Genomic DNA, 27385 nt, shown 5'->3' on the forward strand with positions numbered 1-27385 from the left:
AAATCTTCAACTGCTCTTTTTTTGCTTTCCTCTATCAGCTTCTTAACATTCTACTTACATTTTGTATTCTTTCCTCCTCCTTAGCTGAACTTCTACTGGTACATTCCTACTGAATTATCTACTTTATGTCTTTTTCTTCTCTTCCTCAGCATTGCTAATCTCTTCTGTCCACCATGCATTGCCCTTTTTACTCCTGTATCTTACTACCTTGTATCCAAATACTGATTCTACAACCTTTACATTTCAAACATCTCATTCACACATGACTGAATTCCTACATTTACAGCATTTCCACCTAAGCTTTCAATTACCTTCCTTTCAAGGTCCTCCCTGTATTCTTCCTGATTCATCTTCTCACTTGCCAACACTTTTACCTCTCCATTCTATTTGAATGAAGAAAAATTGGAGAAAAAGAAGTGTTTTAAATATCTGGAAGTGGACTTGGCAGCGAATGTAACCGTACAAGCACAAGTGAGTCATAGGGTGGGGGAAGGGGCAAAGGTTTTGGGAGCGATGAAGAATGTGTGGAAAGAGAGAAGGTTCTCTCTGAGAGCAAAAATGGGCATGTTAGAAGGAATAGTAGTTCCAACAATATTATATGGTTGCTAGGCATGGGCTATAGACAGGGTTGTATGGAGGAGGGTGGATGTGATGGGAATGAAATGTTTAAGGAAAATATGTAGTGTGAGGTGGTTTAATCGAGTAAGTAATGAAAGTGTAAGAGAGATGTGCAGTAATAAAAAGAGTGTGGATGAGAGAGCAGAAGAGGGTGTGTTGAAATGGTTTGGACATATGGAACGAATGAGTAAGGAAAGGTTGACAAAAAAGATGTGTCAGAGGTGGAAGGAACAAGAAGGTGGAGCCTAAATTTGACAGCTAGAGTGATAATGAAAAAATGTGGTCTCTTTTTCTTTTTCCTGGCATTACCTCACTGACCCAGGGGTGGCGAAGCTGTTTCCTGTGGGGCAAGGTGGCACTGGGAATGGATGAAGGAAAGCTAGTATGAATATGTATATGTATATATGTTTGTGTATGTGTATATGTGTATATGGAGATATGTATATGTACGAATATGTATGTATTTCAATTTCTAAAAGGGGAAACAAAAGAAGGAATCAAGCGGGGAGTGCTCATCCTCCTCGAAGGCTCAGACTGGGGTGTCTGAATCTGTGTGGAAGTAACCAAGATTAGAAGAAAGGAGAGATAGGTAGTATGTTTGAGGAAAGAAACTTTGATGTTCTGGCTCTGAGTGAAATGAAGCTCAAAGGTAAAGGGGAAGAATGGTTTGGAAACATCTTAGGAGTAGTCAGGGGTTGGTGAGAGGACAAGGGCTAAGGAAAGAGTAGCACTACTACTGAAGCAGTTGTTGTTAGAGTGTGTGATAGTGTCCAAAAGTAAGTTCTAGATAGATGTGGGTAACACTGAAAGTGGATGGAGAGAGATGGGTGATTATTGGTGCTTCTGCACTTGGTCACGAGAAAATAGATCATACGAGGCAAGAGTTTTGGGATCAGCTGAGTGAATGTGTCAGCAGTTTTGGTGCATGAGACTGGGTATTAGTGATGGGTGGTTTAAATGCAAAGGTCAGTAATGTTGCAAAGGAGGGTATAATTGGTGTACATGGGGTGTTCAGTGTTATGAATGGATATGGTGAAGAGCTTGTGGATTTGTGTGCTGAAAAAAAGACTGGTGATTGGGAATACCTGGTTTAAAAAGAGAGATATACACAAGTATACGAACGTGAGTAGGAGAGATGGTCAAAGGGCATTACTGGATTATGTGTTAATGATGGGAGTGTAAAAGAGAAGCCTTTGGATAATAATATGCTGAGAAGGGCAGCTGTAGGGATATCAGATCACTATCTTGTGGAGGCAAAGATTTGTAGAGGTTTTCAAAAAGGAAGAATGGTTGTTGGGGAGAAAAGAGTGATGAGAGTAAGTGAGCTTGGAGAGCATACTTGTGTGAGGAAGTACTAGGAGAGATTGAATGTAGAATGGCAAAATGTGATAGCAAATGACATGAGGGAATGGGTAAGGAATGGGATGTATTTAGGGAAGAAGTGATGGTATGTGCAAGAAATGCATGTGGCATGAAAAAGGTGGGAGGTGGGCAGATTAGAAAGAGTAGTGAGAGGTTGGATGAAGAAATACAGTTGCTAGTGAAAGAGAAAAGAGGTGTTTGGATGATACTTACAAGGAAGGAGTGCAAATGACTGGGAGATGTATAAGAGAAAGTGGCAGGAGGTCAAAAGGAAGATGCAAGGGTTGAAAAAGAAGGCAAATGAGAGTAAGGGTGAGAGAGTATCATTAAACTTTAGGGAGGATAAAAAGATGTTTTCAGGGGAGGTAAATAACATGCAAAAGACAAGAGAACAAATGGGAACATCGATGAAGGGCACAAGGGGCGAAGGAGTGGTAACAGGTAGTGATAAAGTGAAATGGAGATGGAGTGAGTACTTTGAAGGTTTGTTGAATGTGTTTGATGATAGTATGGCAGATGTAGGTTGTTTTGGTCGGGGTGGTGTGCGAAATGAGTGGGTCAGGGAGAATTGTCTGATTAAGAGAGAAGAGGTGGTAAAAGCCTAGCGGAAGATATGAAATCCAGCAAGGCAGCAGGTTTGGATGGTACTGCAGTTGAATTTATCAAGATTGGGGGTTACTGTGTTGTTGATTTTTTGGTAAGGATTTTCAGTGTATGAATGGATCATGGTGAAGTGCCTGAGGATTGGCAGAATGCATGTATAAGTGCCACTGTACAAAAGCAAAGAGAATAAAGGGTGAGTGTTCAAACAAATGCCTCTGTAGTTTGAACACTGACCTTTATCCCCTTTGCCTTTGTACAATGGCACTAAACATGCATTCCACCAATTCTCAGGCACTTCACCATGATCTATACATTTTCTTTTTATGTTGAAGGCTCCAGTCATGGACAAAAGTCCACATTTAAGGATTGAAATACATAGAGAATTATGAAATGGAAAAAGGAAAGACAAGGGAAAGTATTTACAAATTTTTGAGAAAGTGAAAGACTTATCTTTTGAAATGTGCCAGGTCATAGTTACAGGGAAAGACATGAGAAGAGAGAAAATCTTTACCAACCAATTAACAACACAGTCACCCTCTTTCTTAATAAATGCAACTGCAATACTATCCAACCCACCACTTTGCTTGATTTCATCTTCTGAAAAGCTTTCACCACCCTTAATATCTTTAAAACTAGGCTTGATCATCACTTGTCACTCTCCGGTATCGATAATTCATTTGATCAGTCATCATACCACAATGGTGTATAATGCTACCTTCTCAACCACAGATCTCTCCCTGGCCTTGTTAAGGTATCATACTAAATTGATTAACCCATATTACCTGCCTTGAGAGAGTAACTGAGAATTACTCTCTCATTCTACAGCATTAGGAATAATATAGGCATGGTAAGTTGAAAAGCTAGAGCTCACGTTTATCCTTATTGCCTTTATAAGAAAAAGTGAAAGGATGAACGTCACTGGTGATGAGATTCATGACATATTCATGTTCATACTACTTATGCCTTTCCTATAAAAATTTCCTGCAAAGATTTTTTCTACCTGTTTTCCTACTAGCATGTGCCAGAGGGAGTGGAGTGTGGGGAGAAAACCTTTGCTTTGTTATCCTTTTCTTCTGCTTACAAGTCTCTCTCTCTCTCTCTCTCTCTCTCTCTCCCCCCCACCTCGAATGGACCTTGGTCTTGTGTGGTCCTTGGTCTCTGTGGTTTGTGAATCTATGTAACTCACTTTAAGGGTGTTTAGGGTTTCTGGTTGCTAAACAGCCAATGAATGCACTATCTTGTGCAGACTGCAGATTTGTTATATTTCCTTAAGAAAGAGTAGAAGCCGAGTCTGGTGAAGCATAGTTTAAAGCAAAGCAAATGAACTGTTTGTATAAGATGTTGAGGTATTCTTTTCTTGTCCAAATCTGATGCCAGTTAATGTTCTAAGACCATTTAGGTGTGTGTTGTTTTTGTGTTAATGTTATTGGCATGGGGAGTGAATGTCATGCATATGTAGTATGTGATACCTAGAATATTTCGTGTTTTGTTCAGTGGGAGACTGTCCATTCGAAAGGACTGGGGTATCATGAGCTCAATCCGTGTGACTGGGGTTACAAGAGTGACTGAAGACTTACATGAAGACATTCTGCTCTGGGTTAGCTAATGTTCCAATTCTGTAATGTAACGCTGCTCATCTGATGTTACTCCTCTGGTATTAGGGTGTTGCGATGAAATTGTGAGATCACATGAAAGGACCTTCATCTTGAGGTTTGCCTAAGGTGATGGGAGATCATACAAGAAGAGACTGAAGAGAGCCTAAGAAAGAAATGCTCCTTGGGGAGATCAATAGCTGACTTTCAGTGTTTCAGAGGTAAAACCATTGTAACTAGTTCGCTGTTTCCCAAATTAGTGAGGCAGATCCAGAAACAAACATAAAAAAGGCCTCATGCACTCACATATCAATTCTTTAGCAGTCATATGTAATGCACTAACTTCACAGCCCCCTATTCACAAACAGACCTCACAGACCTTTCCATGGTTTCCTCTGACTATTTTATATGCCATGGCTCAGTCCACTAACAGCAAGTCACTGCTGTATACCACATCACTCCAATTCATTCAATCCTTTCACTCCAGCATGTTCAGGCCCTGGGCACTCAAAATCTTTTTCACTCCATTTTTCCATTTCCAATTTGGTTTCCCCTTTTTCCTTGTCCCCTCCACTTCTGACAAACATATCCTCTTTGCTGACCTCTCCACACTCATTCTCTCCATATGCCCAGAACATTTCACCACACCCTTTCATTTCTCTCATTCATACTCTTCCTATTATCAAGCTTCCCTCTTACCTAATCATTACTTCCTTGATCAACCCTCGTCACACAACACATTGTTCTCAAACATTTCAAATATCCAGATGTTTTTATAGACCACAGACCTGAAATCATTAGAAAACCTGCAAACAGCATAATGCTTCAATCCACAATGGTAGTGGTATGTTCTTCGACATTTCTTTTCTGAACAGCCAATTGTTGCACCTTTCTTGAGACAGTATGAGCATGACTGAAAAACAAAAACAAATAAAGTTAGAGTCATTATTTGGAAAAGCATCTGGATAAAATACAAAATTTTTTCTATTTGTTTACAAATGTAATCAACTCATTAATGAACTACATGTCTTATCATGTGCAGCTCTAAAATCTACCAACCCAGAGGATATTCAAAAAACTAACTTAAAAACACAGGCATCCCTTGTTATAACAAAAAAGTATCCTTGTATTTGTTCCAAGAAGATGGCATCTAAAGCAAAATTCTTCAAGGCAAAGATAAGCTCTCACTGTAAAGGGGAGGAGTTACATTCCATACTGGATACTGAAAATAAACCACTCAAACTGTGCATATCTATGGCATATAACACTAACAAGACAGTATATCAGTGAGTATTACTCAATGACAAAGGTTTTCATCTTCTGGGGTAAATGGTGTTGGATGAGTGCACATCACTAAATGTTGTAAGGAGCTTGGCATAACTACAATGGTGGTCATCATATTAAAAACCAAATTTGGTTATGCATAGTTGGTAATTTTCCTTTACATTAGCTAATAAGCTTTTATTTCACTGTGTTCTCTGGCTCAGTCTGAAACTTGACAGATTGTACTGTTCTCAGCAGACCTTACTAACCTTTTTGCTGACTGTTTCATGGTGAGTTTAGTATGACAACACCTGGCATTGCTACAATGATAGTTGCCATTTTATAAGTCAAACTGCTGATGACAATCAACAACAGCTCTACTCAGTATTTCCAAAAGATTATAGATGTATACACCTTAATATTGAAATATTGCATCAATTTATTCTTTTGGGTCACTGTACTCTTCTATTGAACTTATTAATATCTATTCTAAATCGCTGTTTCCCAAGTCAGTGAGGTAGCGCAAGGAAACAGATGAAGACTGGCCCAATCACTCATATAAATCTATATATACATAAACAACCATACATATACATATACATAACAACATATGCATACACAGACACATACATATTCATAATTTATATATTTATACTTAATCACTGATTCCCGCATCTGTAAGATAACACAAGGAAACAGATGAAGACTGGCCCAACCACTCATATACACATATATATACATTAATATCCATGCACGCACATATACATACATATACATTTCAACGTATACATACATATACGTACGCATATACTATATCTGTTTATTTTGTCGCTGTCTCCCACGTTAGCGAAGCAGCGCAAGGAAACAGACGAAAGAATGGCCCAACCCACCCACATACACATGTATATACATACACGTCCACACATACAAATATACATACCTATATATCTCAACGTATACATATATAAACACACACAGACATATACATATATACACATGTACATAATTCATAGTCTGCCTTTATTCATTCCCATCGCCACCCCGCCACACATGAAATAACAACCCCCTCCCCTCTCAAGTGTGCCAGGTAGCACTGGGAAAAGACAACAAAGGCCACATTCGTTCACACTCAGTCTCTAGCTGTCATGTAATAATGCACCAAAACCACAGCTCCCTTTCCACATCCAGCCCCAACAGAACTTTCCATGGTTTAACCCAGACGCTTTACATGCCCTGGTCCAATCCATTGACAGCACATCGACACTGGTATACCACATCGTTCCAATTCACTCTATTCCTTGCACGCCCTTCACCCTCCTGCATGTTCAGACCCCGATGACTCAAAATCTTTTTCACTCCATCTTTCCACCTCCAATTTGGTCTCCCACTTCTCCTCGTTCCCTCCACCTCTGACATATATATCCTCTTGGTCAATCTTTCCTCACCCATTCTCTCCATGTGACCAACCCATTACAAAGCACCCTCTTCTGCTCTCTCGACCACACTCTTTTTATTACCACACATCTCTCTTACCCTATTATTACTTACTCAATCAAACCACCTTACACCACACATTGTCCCCAAACATCTCATTTCCAGCACATCCACCCTCCTCTGCACAACTCTATCTATAGCCCATGCCTCGCAACCATATAACATTGTTGGAACCACTATTCCTTCAAACATACCCATTTTTGCTTTCCGAGATAATGTTCTCGACTTCCACATACTCTTCAATGCTCCCAGAACTTTCACCCCTTCCCCCACTCTATGATTCACTTCCACTTCCATGGTTCCATCTGCTGCCAAATCCACTCCCAGATATCTAAAACACTTCACTTCCTCCAGTTTTTCTCCATTCAAACTTACCTCCCAACTGACTTGTCCCTCAACCCTACTGTACCTAATAACCTTGCTCTTATTCACATTTACTCTCAGCTTTCTTCTTTCACACACTTTACCACACTCAGTCACTAGCTTCTGCAGTTTCTCACACGAATCAGCCAGCAGCGCTGTAGCATCAGCGAAAAACAAGTGACTCACTTCCCAAGCTCTCTCATCCACAACAGACTGCATACTTGCCCCTCTTTCCAAAACTCTTGCATTCACCTCCCTAACAACCCCATCCATAAACAAATTAAACAACCATGGAGACATATACACATATACATATATACATATTCATACTTGCTGCCTTCATCCATTCCCGTTGCCACCCCATCACACAGAAAACAGCATCCCCCCCACCCCCTCCAGCGAGGAAGAGCCAGGAACAGACAAAAAAAAAAAGGCCACATTCACTCACACTCAGTCTCTAGCTGTCACGTGTAATGCACTGAAACCACAGCTCCCTTTCCACATCTAGGCCCCACACACCATTCCATGGTTTACCCTAGACGCTTCACATGCCCTGGTTCAGTCCACTGACATCACGTCGACTCTGATATACCACATCATTCCAATTCACTCTATTCCTTGCATGCCTTTCACCCTCCTGAATGTTCAGGCCTCAATCGCTCAAAATCTTCTTCTTTCCATCCTCCCACCTCCAATTTTGTCTCCCACTTTGCCTTGTTCCCTCCACCTCTGACACACATATTCTCTTTTGTCAATCTTTCCTCACTCATTCTTTTCATATGGCCAAACCATTTCAACACACCCTCTTCTGCTCTCTCAACCAAACTCTTTTTTTATTACCACACATCTCTCTTACCCTTTCATTACTTACTTGATCAAACCACCTAACACCACATACTGTCCTCAAACATTTCATTTCCAACACATCCCTCCTCCTCCACTCAATCCTATTTATAACCCATGCCTCGCAACCATATAACATTGCTGGAACCACTATTCCTTCAAACATACCCATTTTTGCTCTCCAAGATAACACTGTCACCTTCCACACATTCTTCAACACTCCCAGAACCTTCGCCCCCTCCCCCACCCTATGACTCACTACCACTTTCATGGTTCCTTCCGCTGCTAAGTCCACTCCCAGATATCTAAAACACTTCACTTCCTCCAGTTTTCTCCATTCAAACTCATGTCCCAATTAACTTACCCCTCAACCATACTGAACCTAATAACCTTGCTCTTATTTACATTTACTCAACTTTCTCCTTTCTTACACTTTACCAACCTCTGCAGTTTCTCACCTGAATCAGCCAACAGCACTGTATCATCAGTGAACAACAAATGACTCACTTCCCAAGCCCTCTCATCCAGTACACACTGCATACCTGCCCCTCTCTCCAAAACTCTTGCATTTACTTCCCTAACCACCCCATCTATAAACAAATTAAATAACTATGGAAACATCAAGCATCCCTGCCGCAAACCAACATTCACTGGGAACCAATCATTTTCTTCTCTTCCTACTTGTACACATGCCTCACATCCTTGGTAAAAACTTTCTACAGCTTCTAGCAACTTACCTGCCACACCATATATTCTTAAAACCCTCCACAAAGCATTTCTATCAACCCTATCATAAAACTTCTCCAGATCCATTAAATGCTTTATACAAAACCACCTGTTTTTCTAAGAATTTCTCACGCTCATTCTTCAAAGCAAACACCTGATCCACATATCCTCAACCACTTCGGAAACCACACTCCTCTTCCCCAATCTGATGCTCTGTACATGCCTTTACCCTCTCAATCAATACCCTCCCATATAATTTCCTAAGAATACTCAACAAACTTATGCCTCTGTAGTTGGAACACTCACCTTTATACCCTTTGCTTTTGTTCAACGGCACTATGCATGCATTCCACCAATCCTCAGGCACTTCAACATGATCCAAACATACACTGAATATCCGTACCAACCAATCAATAACACAGTCACCCCCTTGTTTTTAATAAATTCCACTGCAATACCATCCAAACCTGCCACCTTGCCGGCTTTCATCTTCCACAAAGCTTTCACTACCTCTTCTCTGTTTACCAAACCATTCTCCCTCGCCCGCTCACTTCGCACACCACCCCGAGCAAAACATCCTATATCTGCCACTCTTATCATCAAACACATTCAATAAACCTTCAAAATATTCACTCCATCTCCTTTTCACTTTATCACTACGTGTTATAACCTCTCCATTTGCCCTCTTTACCAATGTTCCCATTTGTTCTCTTGTCTTACGCACTTTATTTACCTCCTTCCAAAACATCTATTTATTCTCCCTAAAATTTAATGATACTCTCTCACCCCAACTCTCATTTGCCCTCTTTTTCACCTCTTGCACCTTTCTTTTGACCTCCTACCGCTTTCTTTTATACATCACCTAGTCATCTGCACTACTTCCCTGCAAAAATCATCCAAACACCCCTCTCTCTCTTTCACTAACAACCTTACTTCTTCATCCCATCACTCACTACCCTTTCTAATCTGCCCACCTCCCACCTTTCTCATGCCACATGCATCTTTTGTGCAAGCTATTACTGCTTCCCTAAATACATCCCATACCTCATCCACTCCCCTCACATCATATGGTCTCACCTTTTGCCAATCTCCACTCAATCTCTCCTAGTACTTACTTACACAAGTCTCCTTTCCAAGCTCACTTAATCTCATTACTCTCTTCTCCCCAACATTCTCTCTTCTTTTCTGAAAACCTCTAAAAATCTTCACATTCGCCTCCACAAGATAGTGATCAGACATCCCTCTTGCTACCCCTCTCATAACATTTAAATCCAAAAGTCTCTCTTTTACATGCCTATCAACTAACACATAATCCAATAATGCCCTCTGACCATCTCTCCTACTCACATATGTATACTTATGTATAACTCTCTTTTTATACCAGGTATTCCCAATCACCAGTCCTTTTTCAGCACACAAATCCACAAGCTCTTCATTTCCACTCATAACACTGAGCACCCTATGTACACTAATTATACCCTCAACTGCCACATTACTCACTTTCTCATTCAAATCACCCATCACTATACCCCGGTCTCATGCATCAAAGCTGTAAACATACTCACTCAAGTGCTCCCAAAACATTTGCCTCTCATAATCTTTCTTCTCATGAACAGGTGCATAGGCATCAATTATCACCCATCTCTCTCCTTCCACTTTCAGTTTTACCCACACCAATCTAAAATTTACTTTCTTACACTCTATCACATACTCCCACAACTCCTCCTTCAAGAAAAGTGCTACTCCTTCCTTTGCTCTTGTCCTCTTACCAACCCCTGACTCTGCTCCCATGACATACCTAAACCACTCTTCCCCTTTACCCTTGAGCTTCATTTCACTGAGCCAAAACACCCAGGTTCCTTTCCTCAAACACACTACCTATCTCTCCTTTTTTCTCATCTTGGTTACATCCACACACATTCAGACACTCCAATCTGAGCCTTCCAGGAAGATGAGCACTCCCCGCTTGACTCCTTTTGTTTCCCCTTTCAGAAATTCAAATACAAGACACATGCATACATGCTGTCTTCATCCATTCCCGTCACTACCCCACCACACAGGAAATAGCATCTCCCCCCCCCCCAACCCTTCAGCAAGGCAGTCCCAGGAAAAGACAAAAAGGCCACATTCATTCACACTCAGTCTCTGGCTGGCATGTGTAATGCAATGAAACCACAGCTCCCTTTCCACATCCAGGCCCCACAGACCTTTCCATGGTTTACCCCAGATGCTTCACATGCCCTGGTGCATTCCATTGACAGAACATCAACCCCAGTATACCACATTCCAATTCGCTCTATTCCTTGCACTCTATTCCAGGCTCCAATCACTCAAAATCTTTTTCACTCCATCCTTCCACCTCCAATTTGGTTTCCCACTTCTTGTTCCCTCCACCTCTGACACATATATCCTCTTTCTCAATCTTTCCTTACTCATTCTCTCCATATGTTCAAACCATTTCAACACACCCTCTTCTGCTCTCTCAACCTCACTCTTTTTATTACCACACATCTCTCTCACCCTTTCATTACTTACTGGATCAAACCACCTCACACTACATATTGTCCTCAAACATTTCATTTCCAAAACATCCACCCTCCTCTGTACAACCCTACCTATACCCCATGCCTCGTAACCATACTACAATGTTGGAACCACTATTCCTACAAACATACCCATTTTTGCTCTCCGAGCTAACGTTCTTGTCTTCCAAACATTCTTCAACACTCCCAGAATCTTTGCCCCTTCCTCCACCCAGTGACTCACTTCCACCTCCATGGTTCCATCCACTGCAAAGTCCACTCCAAGATATTTAACACACTTCACTTCCTCCAGTTTTCCCATTCAAACTTACATCCTAAATAACTTGCCCCTTGACCCTACTGAGCTTATAACCTTGCTCTTATTCACATTTACTCTAAAATTTCTCCTTTCACACACTTTATCAAACTCAGTCACCAACCTCTGCAGTTTCTCATCTGAATCAGCCACCAGCACTGTAACATCAGCGAACAACAACTGACTCACTTCCCAAGCCCTCTCATCCACAACAGACTGCACACTTGCCCCTCTCTCCGAAAGTCTTGCATTCACCTCCCTAACTGCCCCATCCATAAACAAATTAAACAACCATGGAGACATCACACACCCCTGCCACCAACATTCAGTGGAAACCAATCACTCTCCTCTCTTCCTACTCGTACACATGCCTACATCCTTGGTAAAAACTTTTCACTGCTTCTAGCAACTTACCTCTCACACCATATACTCATAAAACCTTCCACAAAACATCTCTATCAACCCTATCATATGCCTCCTTCAAATCCATAAATGCTACATACAAATACATCTGTTTTTCTAAGTATTTCTCCCATACAAAGTACAAGTAGTTCTCAAGTATTTCTCACAAGTATTTCTCACATACAAAGCAAACACCTGATCCACACATCCTCTACCAATTCTGAAACTACACTGCTCTTCCCCAATCTGATGCTCTGTACATGACTTTACCCTCTCAATCAATAACCTCCCAGGAATACTCAGCAAACTTATGCCTTGGTAATTTGAACACTCACTTTTATCCCCTTTGCCTTTATACAAAAGCACTATGCAGGCATTCCACCAATCCCCAGGCACTTCACCATGATCCATACATACTTTGAATATCCTTACCAACCAATCAACAATACAGTCACCCTCTTTTTTGATAAATTCCACTGCAATACCATCCAAACCTGCCACCTTGCCAGCTTTCACTACCTCTTCTCTGTTTACCCTTAAACTTATATCTAAAAATATGTATGTGGTAATTTCCCTATCACTGGGATACATTAGAACTATTTCTACCATGTAACTTGTGTGTATCACAAAAGGCAAATAAGAAGGGCAGTAGCTGGGGGCTAGATACCCTGCCATCCTCTTATTACTGTAATACCTTCCTAAAGAAGTAACTTAGGAGGGAGCCAAGCAAGGACTTTCCCTCCCAGACTCAGTCATCTTTTCCTGATGTCACTGCACTAAAGTGAGAAACAGTTAATGGTTGTAAATGATTTACATATTTTAAGGGAGGAAAAACTTTTTGCTGAGTTCTTTCGTTAAGGAGACTGTTGCCATGGCCACCCCTTTGGGGGAGTTCCAATTGGAGTAGGCATCAGATAGATAGATAGATAGATAGATAGATAGATAGATAGATAGATAGATAGATAGGTAGATAGATAGACAGACAGACAGACAGACAGACAGATAGATAGATAGATAGATAGATAGATAGATAGATAGATAGATAGATAGATAGGCAGACAGATAGGGGGGCTAATGGGAAGGTAATAACAAGTAATGGTGAAGTAAGATGATGGAGTGAGTATTTTGAAGGTTTGCTGAATGTGTTTGATGATAGAGTGGCAGATATAGGGTGTTTTGTTCGAGGTGGTGTGCAAAGTGATAGGGTGAGGGAGAATGGTTTAGTAAACAGAGAAGAGGTAGTGGAAGCTTTGTGGAAGATGAAAGCCGGCAAGGCAGCAGGTTTAGATGGTACTGTAGTGGAATTTATCAAAAAAGGGGTTGACTGTGTTGTTGACTGGTTAATGAAGATATTCAATGTATGTATGGTTCATGAAGTGCCTAAGGATTGGCGGAATGCATGCATAATGCCATTGCACAAAGGCAAAGGGGATAAAGGTGAGTGTTCAAATTACAAAGATATAAGTCTGTTGAGTATTCCAGGGAAATTATATGGGAGGGTATTGATTGAAAGGGTAAAGGCATGCACAGAGCATCAGACTAGGGAAGAGCAGTGTAGTTTCAGAAGTGGTAGTGGATGTGTGGATCAGGTGTTTGCTTTTAAGAATGTATGTGAGAAATACTTAGAAAAATGAATGGATTTGTATGTAGTATTTATGGACCTGGAGAAGGTGTAAGATAGAGTTGATAGAGATAGTCTGTGGAAGAGATTAAGAGTATATGGTGTAGGAGGTAAGGTGCTAGAAGCAGTGAAAAGTTGTTATCAAGGATGTAAGGCATGCATATAAGTAGGAAAAGAGGAAAGTGATTGGTTCCCAGTGAATGTTGGTTTGCGGCAGGGGTGTGTGATGTCTCCATGGTTGTTTAATTTGTTTATGGATGGGGTTGTTAGGGAGGTGAATGCAAGAGTTTTGGAGAGAGGGGCAAGTATGCAATCTGTTGTGGATGAGAGGGCTTGGGAAGTAAGTCAGTTGTTGTTCACTGATGATGCACTGCTGGTGGCTGATTCGGGTGAGAAACTGCAGAAGTTGGTGACTGAGTTTGGTAAAGTGTGTGAAAGAAGAAAGCCAAGAGTAAATGTGAATAAGAACAAGGTTATTAGGTTCAGTAGGGTTGAGTGACAAGTCAGTTGGGAGGTAAGTTTGAATGGAGAAAAACTGGAGGAAGTGAAGTGTTTTAGTTATCTGGGAGTGGATTTAGCAGTGGATGGAAACATGGAAGTGGAAGTGAGTCACTGGGTGGGGGAAGGGGCAAAGGTTCTATGAGTGTTGAAGAATGTGTGGAAGGCGAAAACGTTATCTCGGAGAGCAAAAATGAGTATGTTTGAAGGAATGGTGATTCCAACAATGTTTTATGGTTGCGAGGCATGGGCTATAGATAGGGTTGTGCAGAGGAGGGTAGATGTGTTGGAAATGAGATGTTTGAGGACAATATGTGGTAGGAGGTGGTTTGATCGAGTAAGTAATGAAAGGATAAGAGAGATGTGTGGTAATAAAAAGAGTGTAGTTGAGAGAGCAGAAGAGGGTGTATCAAAATGGTTTGGTCACATGGAGAGAATGAGTGAGGAAAGATTGACAAAGAGGATATATGTGTCTGAGGTGGAGGGAACGAGGATAAGTGGAAGACCAAATTGGAGATGGAAGGATGGAGTGAAAAAGATTTTGAGCGATCAGGGCCTGAACATACAGGAGGGTGAAAAGTGTGCAAGGAATAGAGTGAATTGGAACAATGTACTATACTGGGGTCAACGTGCTGTCAATGGATTGAACCAGGGAATGTGAAGCGACTGGGGTAAATCATGGAAAGTTTTGTGGGGACTGGATGTGTGAAGGGAGCTGTGGTTTCGGTGCATTATACATGACAGCTAGAGACTGGTGCTACCTTGCGCGCACACAGGGGGAGGGGGTGCCATCTCATGTGTGGAGGGGTGGCTACGGGAATGGATGAAGGCAGCAAGTATGAATATGTACATGTGTATATATGTATATGTCTGTGTATGTATATGTATGTAAACGGTGAAATGTATAGGTATGTATATGTGCGTGTGTGGGCATGTATGTATATACATGTGTATGTGGGTGGGTTGGGCCATTCTTTCATCTGTTTTCTTGTGCTACCTTGCTAACGCGGGAGACAGCGACAAAGTATGATAAAAAAAAATAAAATAAGATAGAAAAACATTTTCTCCCCAAGGCAGTGTCCTGCAATCAAAGAGATATTCCCAGGGGAATTGTCAGATCAGGATCACTGCTTTTTTTTTTTTTCATGCTTGATCATCATTTCCTGCATCAGTGTGACAGAAAGGCCATATCCTCTCACATCCATTCTCTAGCTGTCATGTATAATGCACCAACCACAGCTTACTATCTACAACTGGGCACCCACTGACCTCTCCATGGTTTACTCAAGATGCTTCATATGCCATGGTTCAGTCCACTAACAGCACATTCATTCTTATATACCACATTGTTCCAGTTCACTCTATTCCATGCATAGCTTTCACCCTCCATCATGTTCAGGCCCCAATCACTAAAAATCTTTTTCACTTCATCCTTCCATCTCTAATTTGGTCTCCCCATTCACCTGGTTGTTCCCTCCACTCAGAAGTCAGTCTTCCCTCGCTCTTTTTCTCCATATGTCCATATCATTTCAGCACATCCTCTTCACCTCTCTTAACCATACTCTTTTTATTATCACTCCCCTCTTCTGCCCTTTCATTTCTTATTCACCCAAGCTACCTCACACCATATAATGTCTTTCAATTTCATTTCCAACACATCCACTCTCCACACTGCCTTATCTATAGCCCATGCATCACATCCATACAATAATGTTGAGACTACTATACCTTCAAACACCCATTTTTGCCCTCTCAGAGAACATTCTCCCTTTCCACACTTTCGGCTGCATAGGTCAGGGTCAGGAGGAATATGGTATCCCTTAATCCAGTGTTGTCCAAACTTGGATACATGTACCCCTAAGGGTACACAGCATTGTTTAAAGGGGTATGTGAGAAAATATTGAAAAAATATTATTTTTCAAACTATCACATACTGGTCATACAGCATCTTGGGTCAGTAACTTTATTTAGCATGTGTGCATGGGTGATTGTCTAAGAATACAGAATAACTGAATAACCACAACACTTTTGCAGTTTCCAACTCAAGTGAATGACAAAAGAACAGAGTAAAAATCAAAATGAACCAGAAAGAAACTGAGGTGAGATGGGAGCAGGGGGGAGGGAGAGGAAACGGGACTAAATGCATACAAGAACAGTGCTGAACTCCTCACTCGAGTCACTCTTGTACAGTTTTGTGTTAGGAGTGAAATTAATAACATCTCTTTTTCAAATTCATAAGTAAGCTTACAGACAGTTATTTCTTTAACAGCAAAGAAATATGGATGGATGGTTAACATGTGTTAGCTGTAGCAGCTGCAGCAGCAATGCAAGTGAAGGAAATCAAGCAGCTGTAAAGAAAAAGAAAACAGACCTACCTAAATAATGGCAGCACATGGAAGAGTATGTGCTTTTTAGGTTTACTTCTACAAATTCTGATCCTCCCAAAGTTTTGTGCTTCATTTGAGGGGAGAGGTTGGCCAAAAGTAGTATGAAACAAGTTCATCTCCAAAGTCACCTTAACACAAAACATGTCATGTTGGCAAACCGGCTGAGTTTTTAAAAAGAAAACTTTCTGATTTTCAGTGTTCCCAGACAACAATTTTGAAAGCCTCCACATTAAGCGAAGCTCTGGAAGCATCTTTAGCAATATCTTTAATAGACGCTAAAGCTAATAAACTATTTAATATAGCTGAAGAACTGATACTGCCAGCTGTAGTTGTGATGGCTGAAAAAATGCTACATAAAAAGGCAGCTGACCAACTAAAGGCTGTTCCTTTGTCACATCAAATTGTTTCTTGAAAGGTAAATGAAATGAATACAAATATTATTGATCAAGTTGTGAATAAGCTGAAAACAAGCCAGTCTTATTCACTTCATCTTGATGAATCAAGTGACATCAGTGGACAGGCTCAACTTGTCTCATTTGTGAGATACATTGATGGAGATGATATAAATGAACATGTACTTTTTTGCAAAAAATTAGAACACAGAACAGGGGAAGCCTTTTTAATGTCATTAATCAATTCTTCTCTGAACAAGGGCTTAGTTGGAAATCTTGCACTAGCAAGTGTACAGATGCTGCTGCATCCATAACTGGGAAAGTGAGGGGACTCTTTGCATGTATTAAGAAAGGAAATCCTGATGTGGAGTGGACTCATTGCATCATTCACAGAGAATCAATAGCATCCAAAAAAATGAGTTCAGGGTTGCATGGGATACTGAATGATGGAGTCAAATCAATCAACTTTATAAAGTCAAGGCCACTCAATGCATGCCTGTTTCACAGACTGTGTAAAAGCATAGTGTCTGAGCACACAGAGATATTACTGCACGCAGTGGTGAGCTGGCTGTCGTCAGGGAGGTTGCTCACCATGTTGTTCAAGTTGCGAGTGAGGTAGGTTCCTTTCATTCAGAACATGGATCTCCTTTTGCCACATTTATTGAAAACTATTCTTAGCTTGCACAACTGGCATATCATGTATACATATTTAGCATAATGAATCAGTTAAATTTATCTTTGCAGGGCAAAGATACAAACATTATATGATAAAGTTGGTGGTTTTCAAAAGAAAACAGAGTTGTGGAAGGAGATACACTCAGGGAGAGATTTTACATGTTTTCCTCTGTCAAATGCTTATGTTCCAGTAACAATGATGTGAGAGAGAGAGCAAAACTAGGTACTGTGGAACAATTGACCAACCTTACCTGTGTTTTTAAATATTACATTCCTGATATATATGAGAGATCTGTACAACTGGATTGGGTTAGAAATCCATTCCTCCTATCTAAAAATAACATGAAGAAGTTTCCTATTTGCCTTTAGGAAGCACTGTTAGAAGTGTGTTCAGACTGTGGCCTCAGACTGCTATATTAAAGCTCAACCCTTACATGTTCTGGAGTTGTGTAAAGGAGCACCCTGACCTAGGAAAGAAGGCTCTGGAACCTTCTGCCCTTTGGTTCTACCTACCTTTGTGAAGCATCTTTCTCTGCAACAAGCGTTATTAAGTCAAAACAGAGAAACAAACTAAATGTAAACCTGAAACAAAACCTGATCATTGCAGTAACCTCTCTAATGCCCAGAATGGCGGAAATCATCAGTGAACATCAACCCACATTTCACATTGAATTTTAAGTAATTTTCAAACATTCTTAAGTTATTTCTTTAGTCTTTTTCCTTTACTATGCTGAATAATAATTTATTGTCCAGCACTCACATTATACGAACATTTCATATAATCATTAGGTTCAGTAGAGTTGAGGGACTAGTTAATTGGGAGGTAAGTTTGAATGGAGAAAAACTGGAGGAAGTGAAGTGTTTTAGATATCTGGGAGTTGATTTGGCAGCAGATGGAATCATGGAAGCAGAAATGAGTCACAGGGTGGGGGAGGGGGTGAAAGTCCTGGGAGCACTGAAGAATGTGTGGAAAAAGAGAACATTATCTCGGAAAGCAAAAATGGGGATGTTTGAAGGAATAGTGGTTCCAACAATGTTATATGGCTACGAGGCATGGGCTATAGATAGGGTTGTGCGGAGGAGGGTGGATGTGTTGGAAATGAAATGTTTGAGGACTATATGTGGTGTGAGGTAGTTTGATCAAGTAAGTAATAAAAGGGTAAGAGAGATGTGTGGTAATAAAAGGAGTGAGGTTGAGAGAGCAGAAGAGGGTATGTTGAAGTGGCTTGGTCACATGGAGAGAATGAGTGAGGAAAGATTGACAAAGAGGATATATGTGTCAGAGGTAGGGGGAACGAGGAGAAGCGGGAGACCAAATAGGAGGTGGAAGGGTGTAGTGAAAAAGATTTTGAGCGATCAGGGCCTGAGCATTCAGGAGGGTAAAAGGCATGCAAGGAATAGAGTGAATTGGAACAATGCGGTATACCGGGGTCGACGTGCTGTCAATGGATTGAACCAGGGCATTAGAAGTATCTGGGGTAAACCATGGAAAGTTTTGTGGGGCCTGGATGTGGAAAGGGAGCTCTGGTTTCGGTGCATTACACATGACAGCTAGAGACTGAGTAAGAAGGAATGTGGCCTTTTTTGTCTTTTCCAAGAGCTACCTCGCTATTTCATGTGTAGCAGGGTGGTGATTGGAATGGATGAAGGCAGCAAGTAGGAATATGTATACGTTGAAATGTATAGGTATGTATATATGCGTGTGTGGGCGTTTATGTATATACATGTGCATGTGGGTGGGTTGGGCCATACGTTCATGTTTCCTTGTGCTACCTCGCTAATGTGGGAGATGGTGATTTAAGTATAATAAATGAATAAATAAAATTAATACAATTCGTATTGTCCTTCCAAGTATTGAGTTTAATCAGTCATGGGGGTACTTAAAGGTATAAGAAAGTAACAAGGGGTACAATAGGCAAAAAAGTTTGGAAAACACTGCCTTAATCCTTTCTTCACTTTCAAACTTATACCTCTATCCTTCACTATTCTAATAAAGGAACCAATGACTCTTTTTAATATGTACTGCTCTATCCCTTTTCTCTCCTTTCATATCCCCAAATTTACCCAAAACAGCTCCCAATTGCTTCCAATCTGTCAAGTCTCCCATTCTTTCTCCTAATGTCTAAAACACAATTTCATACACTTTCTTCTCTCTCTATGAGGCTTTGTATAATCTATACCTTCACTCTGTTTCCTTTCAAACACCATTTCTTTAATTTCACTCGCCTTTACTTTCAATTGCCTATGCTTACACACATCTTCAAACACACTTACAACCTGCAACTCCTGTTCACTCTCAGCAAACAACAATGTATCATCTGCTAACAGGCTTGTCACTAGTCGCCATACCACACCACCACAATCCATCTCTGCACCCTCTTTCCCTAGTTTTGCTTTCATCTCTCTTATCACTCCATCCATACATATGTTAAAAATCCAAGGTGGGATTACACAGCCCTGCCTTACATCCATATGTATACTGAAATTTTCACTCAGTTCACCATCCACTTTCACACATACATTTGCTCCTCTACAGAAGGCTTTCACACCATCCAATAATTGTCTGCATTACCCCATATATCCTTAAAACCTTAAAACATCTCATAAAGCATTTCACTCAACTCTGTTACACTCCTCCAGATCCATAAAAGTGGTATACAGTTTCTTACCTTTCACAAGATACTTTTCCACAGCCATTGTCATGGCAAAAATCTGATTCACACATCCAATACCTTACCTAAAACCCTCTTGCTCTTCACTTATTCTGCATTCCATTGCTGACCTAACTATATCAATCAACATCATTGCACTCACTTTTCCTAGTATACTTAACAAACTTTTTTTTTTATTATACTTTGTCGCTGTCTCCCGCGTTTGCGAGGTAGCGCAAGGAAACAGACGAAAGAAATGGCCCAACCCACCCCCATACACATGTATATACATACGTCCACACACGCAAATATACATACCTACACAGCTTTCCATGGTTTACCCCAGACGCTTCACATGCCTTGATTCAATCCACTGACAGCACGTCAACCCTGGTATACCACATCGCTCCAATTCACTCTATTCCTTGCCCTCCTTTCACCCTCCTGCATGTTCAGGCCCCGATCACACAAAATCTTTTTCACTCCATCTTTCCACCTCCAATTTGGTCTCCCTCTTCTCCTCGTTCCCTCCACCTCCGACACATATATCCTCTTGGTCAATCTTTCCTCACTCATTCTCTCCATGTGCCCAAACCACTTCAAAACACCCTCTTCTGCTCTCTCAACCACGCTCTTTTTATTTCCACACATCTCTCTTACCCTTACGTTACTCACTCGATCAAACCACCTCACACCACACACTGTCCTCAAACATCTCATTTCCAGCACATCCATCCTCCTGCGCACAACTCTATCCATAGCCCACGCCTCGCAACCATACAACATTGTTGGAACCACTATTCCTTCAAACATACCCATTTTTGCTTTCCGAGATAATGTTCTCGACTTCCACACATTCTTCAAGGCCCCCAGAATTTTCACCCCCTCCCGCACTCTATGATCCACTTCCGCTTCCATGGTTCCATCCGCTGCCAGATCCACTCCCAGATATCTAAAACACTTCACTTCCTCCAGTTTTTCTCCATTCAAACTCACCTCCCAATTGACTTGACCCTCAACCCTACTGTACCTAATAACCTTGCTCTTATTCACATTTACTCTTAACTTTCTTCTTCCACACACTTTACCAAACTCAGTCACCAGCTTCTGCAGTTTCTCACATGAATCAGCCACCAGCGCAGTATCATCAGTGAACAACAACTGACTCACTTCCCAAGCTCTCTCATCCCCAACAGACTTCATACTTGCCCCTCTTTCCAAAACTCTTGCATTTACCTCCCTAACAACCCCATCCATAAACAAATTAAACAACCATGGAGACATCACACACCCCTGCCGCAAACCTACATTCACTGAGAACCAATCACTTTCCTCTCTTCCTACACGTACACATGCCTTACATCCTCGATAAAAACTTTTCACTGCTTCTAACAACTTGCCTCCCACACCATATATTCTTAATACCTTCCACAGAGCATCTCTATCAACTCTATCATATGCCTTCTCCAGATCCATAAATGCTACATACAAATCCATTTGCTTTTCTAAGTATTTCTCACATACATTCTTCAAAGCAAACACCTGATCCACACATCCTCTACCACTTCTGAAACCACACTGCTCTTCCCCAATCTGATGCTCTGTACATGCCTTCACCCTCTCAATCAATACCCTCCCATATAATTTACCAGGAATACTCAACAAACTTATACCTCTGTAATTTGACCACTCACTCTTATCCCCTTTGCCTTTGTACAATGGCACTATGCACGCATTCCACCGATCCTCAGGCACCTCACCATGAGTCATACATACATTAAATAACCTTACCAACCAGTCAACAATACAGTCACCCCCTTTTTTAATAAATTCCACTGCAATACCATCCAAACCTGCTGCCTTGCCGGTTTTCATCTTCCGCAAAGCTTTTACTACCTCTTCTCTGTTTGCCAAATCATTTTCCCTAACCCTCTCACTTTGCACACCACCTCATCCAAAACACCCTATATCTGCCACTCTATCATCAAACACATTCAACAAACCTTCAAAATACTCACTCCATCTCCTTCTCACATCACCACTACTTGTTATCACCTCCCCATTTGCGCCCTTCACTGAAGTTCCCATTTGCTCCCTTGTCTTACGCACTTTATTTACCTCCTTCCAGAACATCTTTTTATTCTCCCTAAAATTTAATGATACTCTCTCACCCCAACTCTCATTTGCCCTTTTATTCACCTCTTGCACCTTTCTCTTGACCTCCTGTCTCTTTCTTTTATACATCTCCCACTCAATTGCATTTTTTCCCTGCAAAAATCGTCCAAATGCCTCTCTCTTCTCTTTCACTAATACTCTTACTTCTTCATCCCACCACTCACTACCCTTTCTAATCAACCCACCTCCCACTCTTCTCATGCCACAAGCATCTTTTGCGCAATCCATCGCTGATTCCCTAAATACATCCCATTCCTCCCCCACTCCCCTTACTTCCATTGTTCTCACCTTTTTCCATTCTGTACTCAGTCTCTCCTGGTACTTCCTCACACAGGTCTCCTTCCCAAGCTCACTTACTCTCACCACCCTCTTCACCTAACAAACTTATTCCCCTTTTATTGCTAAATACATCCTTAGTACCTTCTTCTTTGAATAAAGGGAGAATATTAGTTTTCGTCCCAGTTTATCCATTTACTATCAAAATAAAAGTACTGAAAACACCTCCACTGTTTTGTGTGTTCTGACTAAGCAGTTTAGCATCCAAGCATGGCTTCCCTTCAGTGAGGTTGCCATCAGACTATAGGGTGACTGAGACGGTAATATCACTTATTAGGTACCACATTATTTGAAAAGATTATGTCCTGAATGTTATTTCCACCAGTTGGTTTTGTTATATTTTGCTGAAGGAAAACTTTTTACACAGTCTGAATAACTTTTTTTGCAGCTGTTCATCTGAACTGCTTCCAGTGTCAGTATTTTCTGCTATGATTTTTTTTTTCCAGTCTCCATTTAGTGTGTGGTATATTGACATCTAAGAAAAGTCTGTCCCTAGAGCTACCTTTGCTAAAATAGTTAAGAGCAAACAAGTACGAAAAGAAAAAGAAAAATAAAGCAATATATTAACATATACCTTATGTGTATGATGAGTACATCAATTGAATAAACATTCAATCTACAGGACTGCCAGCCATATGATGCATCTCTCTTAAAAGCACATTAATCATGTACACATCTCATTATGCACTCATGTTATAACTTTCATAATACATGCTCCATAATCTATATACATCTATACACATTATCTATCAAAACCTGTACACATTTATGTGCATCTTTTGTCTACGCCATCCAAAAATGATGAACTAACTTCCACAGTACTTTGATGGTTACAGACTAGTGAGTTGAAAACACTAGCAGAGTTGCTATTAGTTGTTTCCTAACTCACTACTCTACTATTTACATTGCCTGGGATTACAAATTGACCCAGACCATATACAGCACACTTACAGTACAGCATACAGCACATCAGCAATTAATGGGTCAATGTTGTTTTCATTATCTATCTTTGGAAACTCCCTCAAGGGGGTAGCCACAGAAAAAGTTTCCAAAACTGCTGAAACTCCTGTCCTACTTCTTAGCCCTTAGTGCTTTACCTTCAACAAGCCACTGGCAGAGAGCAACTCAAGTGGTGTTTTCAGAGGCTCCTACCTAATGCTATTTCTACCCGTGTCTTCATAATGTTCCTGCCTAATGTTCCAACCTACTAATTCTACCTAATGCTCCTACCTACTACTTCTACCTAATGTTTCTACTTATTGCTCCTTTCTAACATTTCTTTCATTAATTGCATTTTTTTATGAACACACTGCTAATGTTAATCAAGGACTTTCTATTTTTAAGGTGAACATTTTAAAGAATACTTTAAACCATATACATGTAAACTTTTCAAAACCCTGCAAAAGGTGAATACAACATTAGTTTTATCCCCCACTTAGGGTACATACACCATAAAACCTTTCACCCTCAAAAAGGTGGATACAATATACCAACTTTTTCACATTAAGGATGCATAAAACTTACCAGTTTTCTTCCTCGCTGGACTTCCTTTTCAATGTCTTTTGCCAAAAATCCCATTATGCCCTCATCATCATCACCATTTTGAGGTAACCCACTCGAGAACAACTGAAAATGACAAAACAATGAGGCTTTTATGAACTACCATTTTGAACAACAAAATAGTTCCAAAACTAAATATCAGTATTTTCTAACTTTTGATAAAGGTTAGATATACATATGCATTCCACATGAAGCAACTGTAACCCATTGCAATAATAAGTGCCTATCATTGATTTACTCTCTTCATACTCTCATATAAACACTAAGCAAAAGAGAACATATCCCCTTCTGAAAGATGTTCAAAATACATTATTACATCCTTGTGGAGTTCCATGCTTACAGTTCCCTATTTTCTTTTAATACATCATATTACATACTGAACATAACCTTACAATAAAAAAATCAACATAAATATAAATAGCTGAATAAAATGGAGAGAATGATGTAGTAGTTAGCGTTCCTGGCCGTGATGCATTCATGGGCCACCCAAGGTCAAGCATATAGGTTCAAATCCTGGTTGTGACAGTTCTTCCACAGTCAACCCAGCAGTTCATCTACCCCTAGGGGTTTGTCAAGAAAATGGGTACCTGGCTTAGGCTATGAAAGAATTCTACCTCCATATTCCCCACGTCACAGAAAGTAACTAAAGGGGATGGAAGCAGGGGGCTGGAAACCCTCCCCTTCCTGTATTTCACTTTCTAAAAGAAAGGTCTTCACCTTGGCCTCCACAAGATGGTGATCGGACATCCCTCCAGTTGCACCTCTCATGGGAGAGTATTGATTGAGAGGGTGAAGGCATGTACAGAGCATCAGATTGGGGAAGAGCAGTGTGGTTTCAGAAGTGGTAGAGGATGTGTGGATCAGGTGTTTGCTTTGAAGAATGTATGTGAGAAATACTTAGAAAAGCAAATGGATTTGTATGTAGCATTTACGGATCTGGAGAAGGCATATGATAGAGTTGATAGAGATGCTCTGTGGAAGGTATTAAGAATATATGGTGTGGGAGGCAAGTTGTTAGAAGCAGTGAAAAGTTTTTATCCAGGATGGAAGGCATGTGTACGTGTAGGAAGAGAGGAAAGTGATTGGTTCTCAGTGAATGTAGGTTTGCGGCAGGGGTGTGTGATGTCTCCATGGTTGTTTAATTTGTTTATGGATGGGGTTGTTAGGGAGGTGAATGCAAGAGTTTTGGAAAGAGAGGCAAGTATGAAGTCTGTTTGGGATGAGAGAGCTTGGGAAGTGAGTCAGTTGTTGTTCGCTGATGATACAGCGCTGGTGGCTGATTCATGTGAGAAACTGAAGAAGCTGGTGACTGAGTTTGGTAAAGTGTGTGAAAGAAGAAAGTTAAGAGTAAATGTGAATAAGAGCAAGGTTATTAGGTACAGTAGGGTTGAGGGTCAAGTCAATTGGGAGGTAAGTTTGAATGGAGAAAAACTGGAGGAAGTACAGTGTTTTAGATATCTGGGAGTGGATCTGGCAGCAGATGGAACCATGGAAGCGGAAGTGGATCATAGGGTGGGGGAGGGGGCGAAAATTCTGGGAGCCTTGAAGAAGGTGTGGAAGTCGAGAACATTATCTCGGAAAGCAAAAATGGGTATGTTTGAAGGAATAGTGGTTCCAACAATGTTGTATGGTTGCAAGGCTTGGGCTATGGATAGAGTTGTGCGCAGGAGGATGGATGTGCTGGAAATGAGATGTATGAGGACAATGTTTGCTGTGAGGTGGCTTGATCGAGTAAGTAACGTAAGGGTAAAAGAGATGTGTGGAAATAAAAAGAGTGTGGTTGAGAGAGCAGAAGAGGGTGTTTTGAAATGGTTTGGGCACATGGAGAGAATGAGTGGGGAAAGATTGACCAAGAGGATATATGTGTCGGAGGTGGAGGGAACGAGGAGAAGTGGGAGACCAAATTGGAGGTGGAAAGATGGAGTGAAAAAGATTTTGTGTGATCGGGGCCTGAACATGCAGGAGGGTGAAAGGAGGGCAAGGAATAGAGTGAATTGGATCGATGTGGTATACCGGGGTTGACGTGCTGTCAGTGGATCGAATCAGGGCATGTGAAGCGTCTGGGGTAAACCATGGAAAGCTGTGTAGGTATGTATATTTGCGTGTGTGGACGTATGTATATACATGTGTATGGGGGTGGGTTGGGCCATTTCTTTCGTCTCTTTCCTTGCGCTACCTCGCAAACGCGGGAGACAGAAAAAAAAAAAAGAAACAGAAGAATACAGGCATAGAGTGCTCATCTCCCTCAAAGGCTCAGATTGGAGGTGTCTGAATGTGTGGATGGAACCAAGATGAGAAGAAAGGAGAGGCAGGTAGTATGTTTGGGGAAAAAAACTTGAATGTTCTGGCCCTGAGTGAAACAAAGCTCAAGGGTAAAATGGTTCGGAAATATCTTAGGAGTAAAGTCAGGGGGTGAGAGGAACAAGAGCCAAGGAGAAGCACTACTCCTGAAGCAGGTGTTGTGGGAGTGTGTGATAGTGTAAGAAAGTAAATTCTACATTGATGTGGGTAAAACTGAAAGTGCATGGTGTGAGATGTATGGTTACACTGGTCAACAAAATTTTAACTTTTTTTGTCCCACAAACTAAAATAGTTGGACCTTATAGTAATTTTTATGCCGAATTCAAATGTTTTTAGAATTTTTCTTATTTGGTAAGGTTTTATGTGACAGAGCAATTGAATTTTACAATAGGCGTATATTACTCATTCATAAAAGTTTTTTTTATACTAATCGCCATTTCCCGCATTAGCGAGGTAACGTTAAGGACAGAGGATGAGGACTGGGCCTTTGAGGGAATATCCTCACCTGGCCCCTTTCTCTGCTTCTTCTTTTGGAAAAGAAAAAAAAAAAAATGAAGGGAGGATTTCCAGCCTCCCGCTCCCTTCCCTTTTAGTCGCCTTCTACGACACGCAGGAAATACGTGGGAAGTATTCTTTCTCCCCATCACCAGGGATACTCAACGTATATATATATATACACACACAC

The 27385-nt window shown here is 40.9% G+C and overlaps 1 protein-coding gene across 8 annotated transcripts in view; it reads right to left on the bottom strand.

Moving 5' to 3' along the window:
* The window catches only part of LOC139749634 (uncharacterized), a 230043-nt gene that overhangs the window by 158734 nt on the left and 43924 nt on the right, over positions 1–27385 (bottom strand). For all 8 annotated transcript variants that reach the window (XR_011713005.1, XM_071663782.1, XM_071663784.1 and 5 more), the window contains 2 exons: positions 24364–24465; positions 4964–5088 (listed from right to left, as the gene is read on the bottom strand). Coding sequence is in view for 7 of the 8 variants with exons in the window: in XM_071663782.1 (XP_071519883.1) it covers positions 4964–5088; positions 24364–24465 (227 nt within the window). In the remaining variant the exon portion in view is untranslated. The remainder of the gene's footprint in view (positions 1–4963; positions 5089–24363; positions 24466–27385) is intronic.

Source organism: Panulirus ornatus, chromosome 7 (assembly GCF_036320965.1).
Source record: "Panulirus ornatus isolate Po-2019 chromosome 7, ASM3632096v1, whole genome shotgun sequence".
NCBI lineage: Eukaryota > Metazoa > Arthropoda > Malacostraca > Decapoda > Palinuridae > Panulirus > Panulirus ornatus.